Raw genomic sequence first — 14,934 nt, forward strand, 5'->3', positions numbered from 1 at the left:
GCTTCCTAAACTCCTCCTGCGGAACGCCCGTCATGAATCTCTCCAGCCCAGCAAACACCTCGTTGAAATTATTCAAATTCACAACATTCTGCTCCGGCGCCCTAATCAACTTCTTGATGCCCAGCAAACTATCCCCCACGAGATGATCCCCCCAGCCTCTCATCCACCTCCTTCAGCACCAGCTCCCTAAACTTGTCGTCCTCGCCCTGCTTCACCTCCTCAAACACCTTGTTCACAAACCCGCACCGTTCCAGCTCCGGGCTCATGATCCGCTTGCTCATAATCAGCGCCTCGTTCGCCCTCGCAGGGCCCAGTCTCGTGACGAGCGCGCGCGAAGAGCCTCCCTCTGCGACGAGGCCTATCGACGAAAAGGGCGTGAGGAGGAACGTGTGCGGCGCGCAGTAGATGAAGTCGGCGTGGGCGATGATGGCGGCGGTGAGGCCCACGACGGGGCCGTTGAGCCCGACGACGAGGATCTTGGGATGCGCGGCAAATGCTTCTGTGATGTTGAGATTGAAGGCGACAAAGGTCTGGAGGAGCTGCTTGCGGGCTTCGCTGGGGTCGGTGGGATTTGGTCTGCCGATGGAGACGTCTGCGCCGCTGTATATATTTGTTAGCGATGTATCCGATTATAAGAGTATTCATTTCTCATGTTTGTTTTCAAGGCATTTCCTTTTGAGAGCCATCACGTCTCATCACACAAATGCGTAAACTTGAAGTAAACAATAATATGAAATGAAATGACCTACGCAGAAAAGAAGCGTCCCTTGCCGAGCAACACAGTGACATAGACCTCATCGTGCTTGGCCACCTCCCTCATCGCCTGCGAGAGCTCATAGTACTGCGTCTGGTTGAGCGCATTGAGCTTCTTCTCGTTTGCAATGGTGATGACGGCGACGCGGCCGCGGTACTCGATTGAGATGACGCTGGGGGAGTCTGAGGTTGACATTGTATATGTGTATGTTGTATATGTATGTCTTTTTTTAAATCAAAATTAGAGTAGAGTGAAATGCTATGTCAATCTTGAAAAGAACAATATCGCGCTATCAGGAAGTACAACAAAGAATCTAGAGATCGCCCACTTAATATCTAACATTGCCAGGTGAGATTTGTCGGTTGACTGTTCCGGGGTGATGCAGGGCTTCCCCAGACATACCGAGGTCTACGGGCCGAGTTTGCGGGGCTGCGACGGCATGAGTGCCGCAAAGAGCCTATTGGCTTACCCTGGCGATATCTCCCAGAAGTTGAGATGTACAAGTCAGAACATTGAAATCTATAAGCTGCTTTTGCTTTTTACTCTGCCCACTATGATCTACCTATGTAAACTTGAAAACCCGGGTATTGCGTACCACGTATAGTACAATATCCCGGGTGTAATGACATGCTTTGAAAAAAACAATTATGCCCACATGCTGTTGACATGCATTTAGAGCAGTTGAATGACAGAAATGTTATATACACGTCTCTCCAACTGCGCCCGCTCATGTAATCGACATCCCCCCCCACTTGTAAACTTCAAACCTTGCCGCCGTTTTATGCCTTTTCTCGTACAAAATTTCACCCTCTATCGGCGCGCTCGGATTTGTCGCTGCTTCGGAAGGTCTAGAGGCAGCGTCAGCTTCGCCACTTGCAGCGTTCGCTCCTCAGTCTTGTCCTTGATAGGCTTCACTCTTGCTCCAATCTCGTGGAAGTACTGGTTCATCACTCTCTGGTCCAGCTTAAGATCGTCCTTCAGAGCCTGTGTGTCCACTTCAAAGTTGTCGACGATACAAGCCAGTGCGCAGCAGTGCGCAATCAGGAGGTCAATGTGGAACTTTCTCAGTTGACCGCCGTCTGAGAATTTGCGACGAATGTTCTCAACGACGGCTTCGGGAGCTGGTGCCAGGAGCTCTCGGAGCTTTTCTCGGGGAGGCAGCTGTCGAGTGCCCTTTTGGCGGCCAGGCTTTGAGTAGAGGTAAAACAGGAGGACAATGGAGAGGTATCTCAGCACGCGCAACCGCATCTCTGCAGAGTCGTTGGAGGCAATGGCTTGCACACGAGAGACAACATATCGAGATTGGAACTGAATGCTTTCGCCGTGCTTGGCCTTTTCTTGCCATTCTCGGATAGGCACAAGGTTGATAATGTCTGCTCCGATGAGTTCTTCGGGGCGGTATACGTCGTAGACTTCGCTGGCATCGACATTTGCCTTGGGCACCGGCTTGGCTTCGTCGACGGCTGCCTGCAGCTCTTCTCTCGAGGCCATTGTTGATGTAACCGCGCCAATGGAGCTGAGAATGGCTTTGGAGGAATCGTCCAGCTTCACTGGGGTGCTGGTGTCGCCAGGCTTCCTTTGCGGAGCAATGGCGTTCAATACCTTGTCTTGGATAGCCTTCTTGGCCTTTTTGGTTCCGAAAGTCTGACCAAGGTCCGTTCTCTGATCCAACATGCTCTGCTATTTTGTTAGCACTTTTTCCATACTTCACATATGGTGTTTTTAATTCTGAGAAGCAAACGCTTACCTTCTTGCCCTCTTGCTCTGTTGCTACTTGCTTCGATCGGACGGCACCACGCACAACCATCTTCTTGGCCTCAACAACTTGTAATTTGCCGGTTTTGGGATCGTAGATGCCGATATAGTGGTTCAAAAGCGGCTTCGAGCCTCGTTCTTCTTCTCTTGCTGTATAGTCCAGATTTCGGTGTGTTGAGGAGTGAAGCAGCAGTCCCTTTTCGATGGCGGTCTTTTTTGACTTTGAAGAGGTCGCATTTTTAGGGAGATATGAGTGAAACGTGAGATTCGAGGGCATTTCCATGCCTGGGGTATTTGCTGTATCTTCATTAGCAAATGGGCGAAGTATTCAAATCAATCGGCGCATTGCATACCAATCACAGGAGGACATGACTTTGGGCGAAGAACAGAGGAGACTGTAGCAATTGGATGAGGCGCGTCGAGAACGACTTTCTTCTTCGACGACTCCGATTTCTCCCCATCCCTCTTCCTCTTCTTGTGGCTCAGATCAGACATTTTGCGCCGAATTTTTACAATGTCTCTGCAGTTGGGCGACGAATTCGAGGTGGGATCTTTCTGTTCCAAAAATTTTTGGTTATCGGGCGGCAGGAAAAAGTTCGCCGGCAATTATCCGGGCGGGCGGTGAGAGGGCCACCCCACTAATCTAGAGTGACGTTTTAAAGGCTGCAGAGACATGGAAGCTAACAGCACCTAACCAAGCTTGGCTGCCCAGATTCATCTTCAGATCTCAAGGGGATCAAGCACTATTCGAGAACGAAGAACCATGTTTGCAGCCAACCAGGTGCAATAAGCTGCTTGGGTCGCCGAATTGGCATATACCCAAATTTCAACGCAAGAATCAATTAGCGGGGCAATAGCGAAGCTGGAAGCTCAAATATTGCATCAGCCATGTTCGCTGTATAGTTGGCCATCATGTGAATAGTCCAACGCAAGGAGGTCGGCTGCATGATGAGGTTGGACAAGTCTACCTACGTGGACTTCGCCAATTCGTCGCCAGGTTCGCGCATATACATATCTTCGGTGAGACAGCCACAGCATATTCTTCCGCCTAACAATATCGTTGTGACTCCTGAATCGTAGACTGTCCCAATAGCAACCGGCCAGCAAACATGAGTTACATGACAATGAATATACACGAAACCAGAGTCGGGTAATAGGTAGTTACACCTGAAGTAGGAACTCCTTGGCCACGATTCCCTCGTAGCCAATCAATCCCAACCGCCTCCTCCCGGCGCAGATCTACCACATAAATCGCAGCATTTCGCGCTTGTGTACCGGAGCACTTGTTAGTAATGGCGTTGCTCGCGATGGGCGACGCGACTTGGACACTACTTCAGAATATTTAACTTGGCATCCAAGCCTCTCTGTTCAGAATTAACATCTACAGATCTGAAGACTTGGCCTTGTTGGCGACACATGAGCTGATCATGGCAACTTCCGCTAACGAGACCGAAACCACTTCACTAGCCCAGCGAGCACCGGTTGAACTTATCCCATCTCAAACCTGGAAACTGAAGATATCACCTATACCCGTTCTAATCCTTATCATTCTACCTATTCCTTGGCTTCCTTGGGGTGTGACGTACGACGCGACGTTTGAGCAGAAGAATCCGTGTGTCCGATCTCAACTGGGAAGCTACTCGTTCAGAGTGGAATACAAAGCAAAAATCCCTTTTGTAAAAGGTTTTGGTATTGAGGCTGCAACGGAAAATGAAACTGCGATATCATTTCCTTATCCGCCTGCCTTTCGCAGGTTACTCAAGTCTCACCCGCAGATACGGGTGCTAGACACAACGAATATCAGTGGCGGTAGATTTTTCTCTTTGGAATTTTCACATGGGACAAAGACAGATCCTACCCCAGACGAAGAAAATAGAGGCAGTAATCCTATAAATAACCCGCTATTTAGACAGGATCTTCCGGCGCAAGAAGAAGATGGGTCAAATGGCATCATCCATCAGCAACGGGCCATTTCCTTTCCAGGATTCCAATACGTACGCACCTCGGCCATTGAGCGTGAGATCCAGATTCAACCCACATATGTGGCCATAGGTATCTTCCACCGTGGCCAACAAAACCCGCAAGAACGGATTGTGTGCGTTGCCAACCCAACAATGCTCTTCCGGGAGCTCCGCTGGGGTATTTTCCGACTTCGCGGGCTGAGCAGTACCTTCTTATCTCTAAGACAGGTAAAGAGTTTCAGGCTGTATAAAGTAAGTGTTTCCTGGTAGCGAACTTAAAGGAACTTTCTAACTCGATATAGTGCAACCATGAAGAGGGAACCCATGAACGCATCCATCTTGACAAGAATGGGGCCGCGGATTTGCAGGTCTTTCTGCACATGTATAAGAGCTGGTCTGTCCCTAGCCATATTGCACTGGCCTGGGCGAACTGGATCCACCAGACGCTAAATAACAGCTCGCTCGATGTAGTTGACGGGACGTATGCGATTGAGGTTGTGCTAGACTGGTCGCCGACCAGAATCTCAATTGTGTTACTCTTTCCAGTGCTGCTGAGCTTAGCAATAGGACTCTGGCTTAATTCAGTCGCCTGGACAGACCTTGCAACTATACAGAGCGCTTGGGGAACCGCGTCGTATATTGTGACTGCTGGAGGCCGTAAGTTTTCACTATTCGTACAGAGCTTGACACTATGAGCTAGAAGCTGACAGATAGTAGTGCTCGCAGCATTGTTGGCTATTATCAGCAGCATTGCAAATGAATAGCCGTATAAGAGGACGAAAGTCTTGGGCTGCTTCTGCAGATCTGGACAGTTACAGACTGAAACATGGTATATTTGGTGTATCGGCTATCTACTGAGCGCAATAGTAAACTTGAATTGAGCGTTAGAGTGAAATGTTATAAATCTCTGAACAAATTACGTTACGACAGCGTGTTGATAAACTTGATGCGGTGCTACAACTAGGTACCTATGAAACGAGAGATCTTCTTCAGCTCTATTACAAATGACTTAAAAAATCCTTTTTATATATGACATGTTCATCTACATATACAACGAAGCCAATTTTCAATTGGCTGGTAACAACGCTTTAGCTTGGTCTAGAGCCGCGCGACTTATAGCCTATACCAGCAAGTGGGAAACGTGGAATCTACTTGAAGGCACTGCTGCAATTCTAAATATTCTGACTTTGGTCTATGTAGTCTAATTCATTTTTTCGACTGATGTAGACATTTTCAATTTACACTCTATTTCTTCTGGCACTGCTTGCCCAGGCCAAGACAAAGGATTGGCCGGCGTTTGTCCGAGCGAGCGGCGAAAGAGCTACCCCACTGATCCAGAGTGACGTTATTAGAGGTGCAGGGGGATGCGAGCATAGCTCCAGAGCTGTGCTTCCTATCGATAATGCGCTATCAGCTCGCACACACAAATTAGATCGAAAATTCCATGGTCACACGAGCTTTGGGTGGAATACCGATAGCTCTCACGAGCTGCTATTCCAGCTATTACGGTCATATTCAAAACATCACATAGGAGCTCAAAAGTAGTTTGGAAATGAAATAAAATCTGCATTTTTGTTTTTGTCAAGTTGCGAAGATCGATCTTAAGCGCGCCTATGGCAGCAGTTTTTTGCTTCATGGCCTGCGATCCATCAAAACGGTGCTTTCACCCGACTGAAATTGTTCAAGGCCCCATCCTTCGCGTTCGTCCATTGACTACCATAGCTGAATTGGCGAGGCGCACCGGCATGCAAAATCCAATTCGATCGTCGCATATCCAAGATTGGTGCAGCAGCTGAGTTGGCGTCGTTTCATCGTGAACTCATGTTGTATGTGAAAGATGTGTCAAGTCAGGTAGAAGAGCGAGTCGTTTATTTGCTGAGATCTCAATTAGCACTCCAATTCTGACTGGACAAGTCGATTCAAAGACACTTACGAGCGAGCCCTCATCTTTCTTCTCTTGCGCTTAAGGCGACGAACGCGCTTCTTCCTCCATTTGGCTCTCATCTTGAACGATGCGTCTAAGCTCTTGTTAGCAATGTGATTCTTGCGCCGGCGCGGAAATCAATTCGCATCATCGGAGTGCATTGGAGCAATTCCAATGCACTCTCGAGCTGCAAAACGCCATGAAATTGGCTGCGGAAAGGGCTGCCTTACTTGTTCGTTGATGAGAATCGTTGTTGGGATGAGGTAACAAGGGAAAGAAGCTTTCGCGGAGCGGGGGAATTTCAAGCACTTTGACAAGCCTTCCGTAGGGCACAAACCCCCCCAGGCATCACGTGATGACCCCTCACCGGGGCCGTGCATTGAATCAGAGCTCCTACAGTGCCAAAGTCATATTGTTGCAGTGATCGTACTGTACGCATCTTCATGACAGCACCTGAGATGGCAGGTGCGTTGTAAGTCAGCCCATTCTGCAAATTCTAGGGTAGATGTGGAAGGCATTAGTACCTTGATAGACTTTGGAATACACTCATACATCTCTTTTTTCCCTTTTTGCCATTTCCTCGTAGACTGAAGATTACAATCTTTTCTGACGGATTTCATTTACCACGAGCCTTGCGCAATCGTTTACCATGGCGGCCGCGGCGGATCAGTTAGATGTCGGCAGTGATCAATATATCGAATCGGCAGCCGCGCATCTTCGTTTCGTGGACAATCGCATCAGTGACCAGCCTGATGAAGACATTCCGATCTAGGAGCAGGAAATCTTCAAGATAGGACGGGATCCTGATGCAAAGTAAGCTTGTGATTTATAGAACGCTGAATCTATGGAATGTCTAACAGTGACTACAGCTCTTTCTCTATTCAAACCGATTCAACGAATCTCATATCACGAAATCACTGCGAAATCTATGTGATTGTTTACGAGCCATCAGTCAACCACGTTTATGTGCGAGATCGCAAGTCTGTCAATGGGACATTAGTTAACGGAGTACTTATCGGCGTCGGGTCCCAGATATCTTCAGGGTATCTCCTACAAGACGGCGATGTTATCGAGATTCGACCCCATTGGAAGTTTCATTTTCACCAACCTCGAAAGCCCCCTCTCCGTCCATTAACGGCTATTCAAACTGAAGAATGCCGAGTTAGTCTCTCTCACTGTTCTAAGTCATGCTCATTATCTAACAAGCATAGCTCTTCGAAAATCAGTATATCTTGACGCCGCGCTGCCTTGGCACCGGGGCAGAGGGAACTGTCTACCTAGCCCTGGAGCCGAAGACTAAGCGACAACTTGTTTGCAAATTAGTCAACCTAGGAAGACAAGATGGAAAGATGCCTCAAGATGAGCTTTATAGGAAGCTCCAAGAGATTGATGTCCTTCGACAGCTTAAGCATGTGAGTCTTCTACAAACGGGATTTTAACAGTCTTCTATGATACTAATCCGTCAACAGCCCAATATCTTACCATACATTGATGCCATTATCTCGCCACAGTCCTTGTAAGTCGAAAACCATCAACGATCAAATGGAGCAGGGGCTAATTTAACCCAGATACATCTTCACTGAGCTCGCGTCTGGTGGTGATCTCATCTCATTCATGAACCGCCATGAATGTATTGAAGAGCTTGATTGTCGGATCATTCTGCGGCAAGTGGTACGCGGGCTCGCCTATCTTCACAGAAAAGGCATCATTCATCGGGATTTGAAACCGGAAAATATCCTGCTGGCATACTCTCCGAGGATATCTTGCCATCGAGTTATGCTCTCGGATTTTGGTGCTTGTGCTGTACCTCGCCGGAGCAGAATGACAACAGATGTCGGTACATTCGATTACAAGGCTCCGTAAGTCTAAGCTTGTCCCTTTTATTTGAAGAAAATCCGGGCTGATATATTGCAGTGAGGTTTTCTCAAGTATAGAAGCTCAAACTACGGCAGTTGATATGTGGTCTCTTGGCCTCGTAACACTTCGGCTGCTCACTCTTGATGCCGAGGGCTTTGGAAGTCTCACACGAATGGATCAACCATCTCTTGAGAAAGTAGTCAAGGCAATAATCCAAGCGGTGTCTCCAAAGCTCTCTTCAAATAGCCTTCGATTTGCTTTAGCTTGCCTTCAGTTGACACCAGTAAACCGAATCACTGCTGCTGAAGCGGAGTGCCACGACTGGTTTTGTACTCCACAGAAACATTTCGAGTTCTTCCAGCAATTCGACCGGCGGTGTTTCGAAGGAGCTGCGAGCGACAACGCCCAACTCAAGCCGATGCCATGGGATCTGGCTAGCCTTCAGTTCTTTTCACCCATGTCAACACCTGCCAAAACTCTCGCCAATAGCGGTGAAACTTCAACTCAGGGGGACTCACCATCTTGTATAGAGAAGTCAAAATATTTTGACGGCGCCCAGAAGGATGTAAAGTCAGCTGAGCTAGAGCTAGCAACGAAACTATCGTCACCACCCCAAGAATTTGAAGCGCCATTGTCCAAAGCTAAACCGGTAGTGGGCTACCCAGAGGCTTGCAAAACGGAAAAGACTTTGAAGACGCTACACAAGGATAGTCACAAGGGTTATTGGAAAGTAGAGGCTCGAATCCTGACGGCCCAACAAGTACGAATCTGTGATGTCCTCCAGCTCCCGCTCACTGATCTTGATAGGCATCTGAAGCCGGCAAACGCAAACCCTAGGAACCACCGAGAAGATGTACTGGCAGAGCTGGAGCGGCTAAATGCTAAATTTTTGACAAATAAGATGTAGAATACGATGGGAAACGAAGATAAGAGGACCAAGAAACATTAGTATCACATGTGTTGAAATGTAAATCGGCAACAAGCTGGTGAAGACGAACGCTGGGTGAGTGTATGCTATCAAGGACAAGTTGACTTTTCTGCGCGGGCATAGTTCTAGATTTCGATCTCATTTCAACTGAATTAGAGTAGATATGAAAGTCCCTATCACCATCTTGCTTCGAGAGTATAGACAGACTGGTGCTATTATATCTGACGGACAGCAAGGACACTTAGATTCAAACAAGTTTTAAAGATACAATCATTTCAAGCGGTGCTGTCGTCTAAAACCTGGACGAAGAAATTAAACAGAGTGCTTGATTGTTCAGCCAAGAAAGATGCTCTTTGTGTTGTAAAATGCTAAACATCAGCTACCCATTGACTCAAACCATCGACGACCAAACACAACACAGCAAAGCCTCAACCCTCAATAGGCTTTCTCACCTTCTCACAACTCGGCAGCGCAAAGCCTCCCGCCTCAACCCATTGCAAACCACTTCCAATCACCTCCAGCCTATCTCCCCTCTTTCTGCGCTTCCACAGCTCCAACGTCTCTTCCACCGGCTCCCTATCAGACGCTTCATCCACCCAGCCCCATTCATACATCTTCTCCTTCTTCTCCTTCTTGTCATCCCCTTTCCCCCCTTCTTCACCATCGCTATCCACCCCATACTCAACAATACACTTATACCCCTTCCTCTCACACCTCTCACACCCCTTCTTCTCCGCCCCCTCCCCCCTCCCCGTAACCACCCCCCTCGAACACGCCATCCCCTCCATCAAGCACTGGAAACACGCCCCCAGCCCCGAAATCCTCGTCCTCCTCTCCCCCAAAAACTTTGGCGGCTCAATCCCATCCCTCACCGCAACGCCCTCCACATACCGCGGCAGCGCCCCCCGAATCCTCTCCTCATTCTCGTTCCACAGCCGATAAATCGCCTCTCGCAGCACAAGCATCCTCGCCCTCCACTCCTCATGCGGCTCCTCCGTGCCATCCTCCATCCGGCACTTCGCCAGCCCCAAGTCGCGATCCACCTGTTCCACCATCCGCATGACTTCCTCGTCAACCTGCGCTCTTGAAAAGTAGTTGCGGCGGGCTTTTGCATCGTGGATGCGTTTCCAGGCTTCGACCCTTCCTCTGGCTGATGTGGCTTTTAATTCTTGAAACTTTGTATTTTCCTTTTCCTCCTCTTTTCCTTCTTGTTCTGCGTGTACGACTAGTTCTTGCTGGTTTTGCTCCCGCTCTTGTTGCTCTTCTCGCTGGCGTTTGGTTTCTTGTTGGCGTAGCGCGGCGACATGGCTGACGGCTAGGAGAAGATTAGTCTTCTCCTTCATTGGCCTTTTCTTGTCTTCTTCTCTCCTTTTGTTGTTGTATAAGTTGAAAGGTAAGTTGTTGCTGAGATGGCTTCTTGCGGATGGTATCTTGTAAGGATCATATGATAAGAGGCTGAACTCGACCATATTCAACCCGTTTTATATAAAGTATCCGAATAGATTGCTACAAACGCAGCCGCAACGTCTAAAAATAAAACAAAAGTACATTCAAACACTTATGCCTGTCCAAGTCCTGGTAATTGTTGCAAACAACACGGGCCGAACACTGCGGGTATCCCTGGAAGCTTCATTCAAACACGACATCACAAACAAGAGACAAGGGGACGCAAACACATGCGTTTTGTCTGTATGTAAAAACATTCGGCAGCAATGGTATTGGTATCGTGGACTAGGTTACGCGCTGAAACGCAACAATCTAAAAATCATACAAATTCACTTTCACGCACAAAAACCAGTCCTCGCCCATAATCCGATCCCACCGCTACCCATGACTTTCTCGGTCATGAGAACGAGCCATTCCCATAACCATTCCCTAATCCGCAAACCGATGCCGTGGCCCAAGAAAATAAAAGGTAAAAAAAATCCTAAACTCCATGTCCCAAATCCAAAAAAGTTATCAACAGCAACGGCATAAGCGAGAGACAGCGGACTGCTAAAATCATACGTCCAGGAAAAAGAGCGGTGCAAAGAAAAGTTTCTCTCCAAAGCTACTCCGGACAAAGTGCAATCATATGTTCGCAATCGCTTCCCATTCCTTCATCGGTCGTTTGCGCCCCAGTAGCCGGTTCTGGCTGCTGGAAGAAAGTGCAATAAAATCGCGAAAAAATTGCAGTAAATAAGGTCAGTCGGGCTCTAGCTCGGCTAGAAAACCAACGACATGAAGAGAATATAAAATAAGAAAACGCCTGAGCCATGAATATACCGAAAACCCTCAAAGGATGAATGTCAAATAATCAATCAAACGCCCGCTACCAGTACCTGAGCGGGGATTCTCTCGTCGTGCTTGGATTTACCAAGCACCTTCAAACGCCACCAAAATGAAAGAAATGTTGGAAAAGAAATGAAACAATTGAAAAAAATAATGAAATCCAGTTGGACTTGTGAGGAATAATACTGGTTTTGTCCAAATTGATGTCCAGCCGTGAGGCTTCCGGTGTTATGTAGTGTTTTGCCTTTTGTATACCGTATGGTTGTTGTCAAGTGCCATGGTTGATTCGCGCCATTCGCTTTTTGAAGTTTTTTTTTTCTTCGCTCTGATGTTTTATGCAGACCCTTGTGAGAGGGGACTGCGAGGCGTAACATCGCCACTACGTCGGCGGGTTAGCGCTTGTGCTTTGGCGTTTGCTTCGTCAATGAGCCGCTGCTTCTTGCGGACGACGGAAAGCCTGCCAGAGATCATGGAAATCACTGGGTATTGAGGTTAGCTTTGGGTGTTTGTTTCAAAAGGAGAGAGTGAGAGTAAAACTTACTTTTCTTGATATGAGCCTCTTCGTCACTCTCGAGATCGCTAGTACTCTCCCTCATGATTTCGCCGCCAGATGCTACCCTTTTCGAAAAGTTGGCATCATCACCACTGTCTAATACAGCCTCGAGCATGCGAATGGCAGTAATGTATGAGATTTCACAGCCAGACAAGTTCTCGTTTGTGACTTCGTCAATAGCAGCGGCTCGACTCATCTCGAGAGCCCGATCATACATTAGCCTTTCAGCAGTGATGCCTGGCGTGAGATACACCTGCTTCATTGCGGACCCTGTTGAAGACATAATAGAGTCCACTCCTTGGTTTGATGGGTGGCTTGGATGGTCTTCTGGTAGCAGTTTCTGAGCTTCAATCAGCCTTAGGCGTACAATCTCAGACTTCTCCAGAACTTCGTTGAAGCGTTGGCGCACCCATTGCACAACCGCGTTGATGCGTTGGACTATAGACTGGGATACGGCTGCCGAAAGACCATTGGCGACATCTCCTTTGCTCTTCATCGACCACCAGATACTGGCAATGTCCATGGCCCGAGCCAAGAGAGAAAGCGACTTGACATAAAGCACCAAAGCCTCCTCGGAGAGTGCCACGATGGCTTCTGCCGTCAGTCCATCGTCATCTGCTGACATCTGCTCGGTTGCGATGCCACCTAGCCCATGGTTTGTGGATGGCGCCATGGGAACAAGCTGCTTATACTTGACCTCGGCAAATCCGTAAACGCAGTCACTTCGGGTGGCAAAGTCTTCGATGGCCTGCGCAGAGCGACCGTCTTCGTCCTCCGAGTGGATGCTTCGCCCGTCTCCGATCAGTCCCGCCGAAGTTGGCGGCGTCGGATATGCCGGGAAGGGATGGTACATCGGTGGGGATTGTCCCTTGGGACGAATGGGCATCCTGACCCCGAAAAGACGCAGGCTGGCATCTTGAATGGCCTTGGTTATGGCACTCGAAGCAGATCCTGGGCTCGCAGACAAGGCCTTCTCGTATGACGGGCGGCGGCCTTGGGTGGCTCGGCCCTGCGCTACAAGCTGCGTTCGCGATGCAGGTGCTGCAGTGGCTCCGGTGGTGGAATTCGGTGCTCCCTGCTGTGAGTAGTGGCGAGCCAGCTGCCTTGTCTTTAGAGACGTAGGGCTTTGAGATGCGAGCTTTTCGTTCGCGGCCAGCTCATCTGCAAGGGCGTTTACTTCGACGTGCCTTCTCTCCACAACCACATAGTCTCTCTCAAACATGACATCCTGCGCGGCCTTTTCCTCTTCGTCCGTTAAAACCTTGCCGCTCGGCACTCGAGCCTTGCGAATGTCCTGGATGAGAGATGACGGAGGCGAGGTATTATGCAGCGACGTTTTGGATATCCTAGGATGATTTGGGAGTGATGCGGCATGGGGTGCTGGGGGTGGGCGCTGGATGCCCAGACCAGCCCCGGTCTCTCGAGGTGAGCTTGGCCGTTTGTGGGCCTCGCCAGACTGCGGCCGATCTCGGCCCTCGCTGGTGTTTTCCATTATCGGTGATGACCGAGGCAGCTGCTCTCGAGATGACCGAGCAGACCCAGCCTCGATCGCTCCATTTCGCAGGGATCCGACGCGTGGTGACGATGTGGTAGCCTGTCCGTGGGAAACTGTCCTCAGCTCACGCCTGGCGGACTTTGGGATGTCATCCTCGACTAGTCCGGGGATTTCGTTGACGACGACGGGGTGGGCAAAGAAGTTTTCAAAGCTCATTCGCTCCACGGGGCTCCTCTTGAGTAAACCTCTTACTAGGGATTTCATTTCAGATGTAATGGTCACTTCTTTAGGGAACTTGATGACGTCTTCGGCAGCCTCTATCTTCCTCAGCAGTTCGACGTGGTTTCTGGCGCGGAATGGGGGCTTCCCCGAAATCATTTCATACAGGACAGTACCGACAGACCACAGGTCAGCTTTGGCGTCGTACCGTTCGTAACGGAGGATCTCCGGGGCCATGTACAGAGGTGAGCCGCAAAGGGTGTCGGCGAGCGACGTTGATGGTAATACGCGGGCGAATCCGAAATCAGCAAGCTTCAGCATCGGTAGGGAAGCGATGCCAGACATGGGTATTAAGGAATCCTGGCTTGCCTCCATGATGGGGAGGTTTCGCTTTTCCCGGAATGCTTGGGACGGCAGTAGAAGGAGATTCTGGGGCTTGACGTCTCGGTGGACGTAGTTCTTGCTCCGTAGGAATTCCAGGGCACTAGCCAGCTGCTTGAGGAAATGGCGGATGACAACCTCGTGAAGACCAGAATCAGGGGCGCTGGGGTACTTGCGGGCCATGTCGTGGGTGGCAGGATGGGTAATGAGCTTGTCACGTTTCTTGATGAAGAGGGAAAGGTCACCGAGCTCGCAGTATTCCATGACAAGATTAATGTGTGTAGCGGATTCGAGACAGTCATGAAGGGCAACGATATGTGGGTGTCGGAGGGTCTTGAGGATCTGGATTTCGCCATATAGGTTTTCTTTCAGTTTCTTGTTCAGTCGATCTAGCTCGACGGATTTGATGGCCACGGCAGCTCTCGTTTCCTGGTTGAAGCCAAGCATGGTTAGCATACACATCATATTGAGAAACGAAGGGGCATGGAGATGGAGATGGGATGGAAGAAAATCAATGGCGAAAGGATGGCGAGATCAAGCGGAGCTAAAGGAGGTAGCAAAGACTGAACGCTGGCAAACAACAGACTGCCGCCGATGACGATGGACGCAAGCACACTTTTGGTGCAACGCCGTCCAGGAAGTATCGTACCTTATGCCAGCCCATGTAGACTTGGGCAAAGCTGCCTTTGCCAATCTCCTTGTCGATGGTAAACTGGCCAACATTGCGCCCACCCGAGCGCCGGGAGGAACCCTCTTGCCGGCTCGCCATGGCTTCCTGTGTAGCGTTGTCGATGACAGGGAGAGAGCGAGATCGGTCACAGCCCGTGGGCTTACAA

General features: G+C 49.3%; 6 protein-coding genes across 6 annotated transcripts; 2 read left to right on the forward strand and 4 right to left on the reverse strand.

Moving 5' to 3' along the window:
• Positions 1–128: 128 nt before the first annotated feature.
• TrAtP1_012732 (uncharacterized protein) lies at positions 129–949 on the reverse strand (the record flags this gene model as incomplete). The annotated part of the gene is made up of 2 exons (XM_014088258.2): positions 129–600; positions 750–949. The coding sequence occupies 2 exons, from the start codon at positions 947–949 to the stop codon at positions 129–131; spliced, it is 672 nt and encodes a 223-aa protein (XP_013943733.2).
• A 319-nt stretch (positions 950–1,268) lies between these two features.
• TrAtP1_012733 (uncharacterized protein) lies at positions 1,269–3,066 on the reverse strand. The gene is made up of 3 exons (XM_014088476.2): positions 2,863–3,066; positions 2,502–2,806; positions 1,269–2,431 (listed from the first exon to the last, which is right to left on the reverse strand). The coding sequence occupies exons 1-3, from the start codon at positions 3,002–3,004 to the stop codon at positions 1,565–1,567; spliced, it is 1,314 nt and encodes a 437-aa protein (XP_013943951.2). The 5' UTR covers positions 3,005–3,066; the 3' UTR covers positions 1,269–1,564.
• A 1,297-nt stretch (positions 3,067–4,363) lies between these two features.
• On the forward strand, positions 4,364–5,234 carry TrAtP1_012734 (uncharacterized protein; the record flags this gene model as incomplete). Its single annotated transcript, XM_014088477.2, has 3 exons — positions 4,364–4,722; positions 4,773–5,127; positions 5,188–5,234. Exons 1-3 carry the CDS (start codon positions 4,624–4,626, stop codon positions 5,232–5,234), a joined length of 501 nt encoding a protein of 166 aa, XP_013943952.2. The 5' UTR covers positions 4,364–4,623.
• A 1,809-nt stretch (positions 5,235–7,043) lies between these two features.
• Positions 7,044–9,158, forward strand: TrAtP1_012735 (uncharacterized protein; the record flags this gene model as incomplete). The annotated part of the gene is made up of 7 exons (XM_014088234.2): positions 7,044–7,134; positions 7,189–7,207; positions 7,264–7,555; positions 7,606–7,806; positions 7,864–7,910; positions 7,963–8,253; positions 8,309–9,158. The coding sequence occupies 7 exons, from the start codon at positions 7,044–7,046 to the stop codon at positions 9,156–9,158; spliced, it is 1,791 nt and encodes a 596-aa protein (XP_013943709.2).
• Positions 9,159–9,607: 449 nt separating this feature from the next.
• Positions 9,608–10,678, reverse strand: TrAtP1_012736 (uncharacterized protein; the record flags this gene model as incomplete). Its single annotated transcript, XM_014088352.2, has 1 exon — positions 9,608–10,678. The coding sequence occupies exon 1, from the start codon at positions 10,646–10,648 to the stop codon at positions 9,608–9,610; it is 1,041 nt and encodes a 346-aa protein (XP_013943827.2). The 5' UTR covers positions 10,649–10,678.
• A 1,105-nt stretch (positions 10,679–11,783) lies between these two features.
• On the reverse strand, positions 11,784–14,867 carry TrAtP1_012737 (uncharacterized protein; the record flags this gene model as incomplete). Its single annotated transcript, XM_014088478.2, has 3 exons — positions 11,784–11,929; positions 11,992–14,527; positions 14,748–14,867. The coding sequence occupies 3 exons, from the start codon at positions 14,865–14,867 to the stop codon at positions 11,784–11,786; spliced, it is 2,802 nt and encodes a 933-aa protein (XP_013943953.1).
• Positions 14,868–14,934: the final 67 nt, after the last annotated feature.

Source organism: Trichoderma atroviride, chromosome 7 (assembly GCF_020647795.1).
Source record: "Trichoderma atroviride chromosome 7, complete sequence".
Taxonomy (NCBI): domain Eukaryota; kingdom Fungi; phylum Ascomycota; class Sordariomycetes; order Hypocreales; family Hypocreaceae; genus Trichoderma; species Trichoderma atroviride.

What these genes read in the sequence shown, in the direction of transcription:
- TrAtP1_012733 (XM_014088476.2), bottom strand. Translation starts at nt 3,004, where the DNA reads ATGTCTGATCTGAGCCACAAGAAGAGGAAGAGGGATGGGGAGAAATCG. An exon ending in GTCATGTCCTCCTGTGATTG is followed by an intron (nt 2,807 to 2,862) that starts GTATGCAATGCG and finishes ATGAAGATACAG; the next exon opens with CAAATACCCCAGGCATGGAA. An exon ending in CAGAGCAAGAGGGCAAGAAG is followed by an intron (nt 2,432 to 2,501) that starts GTAAGCGTTTGC and finishes ACAAAATAGCAG; the next exon opens with AGCATGTTGGATCAGAGAAC.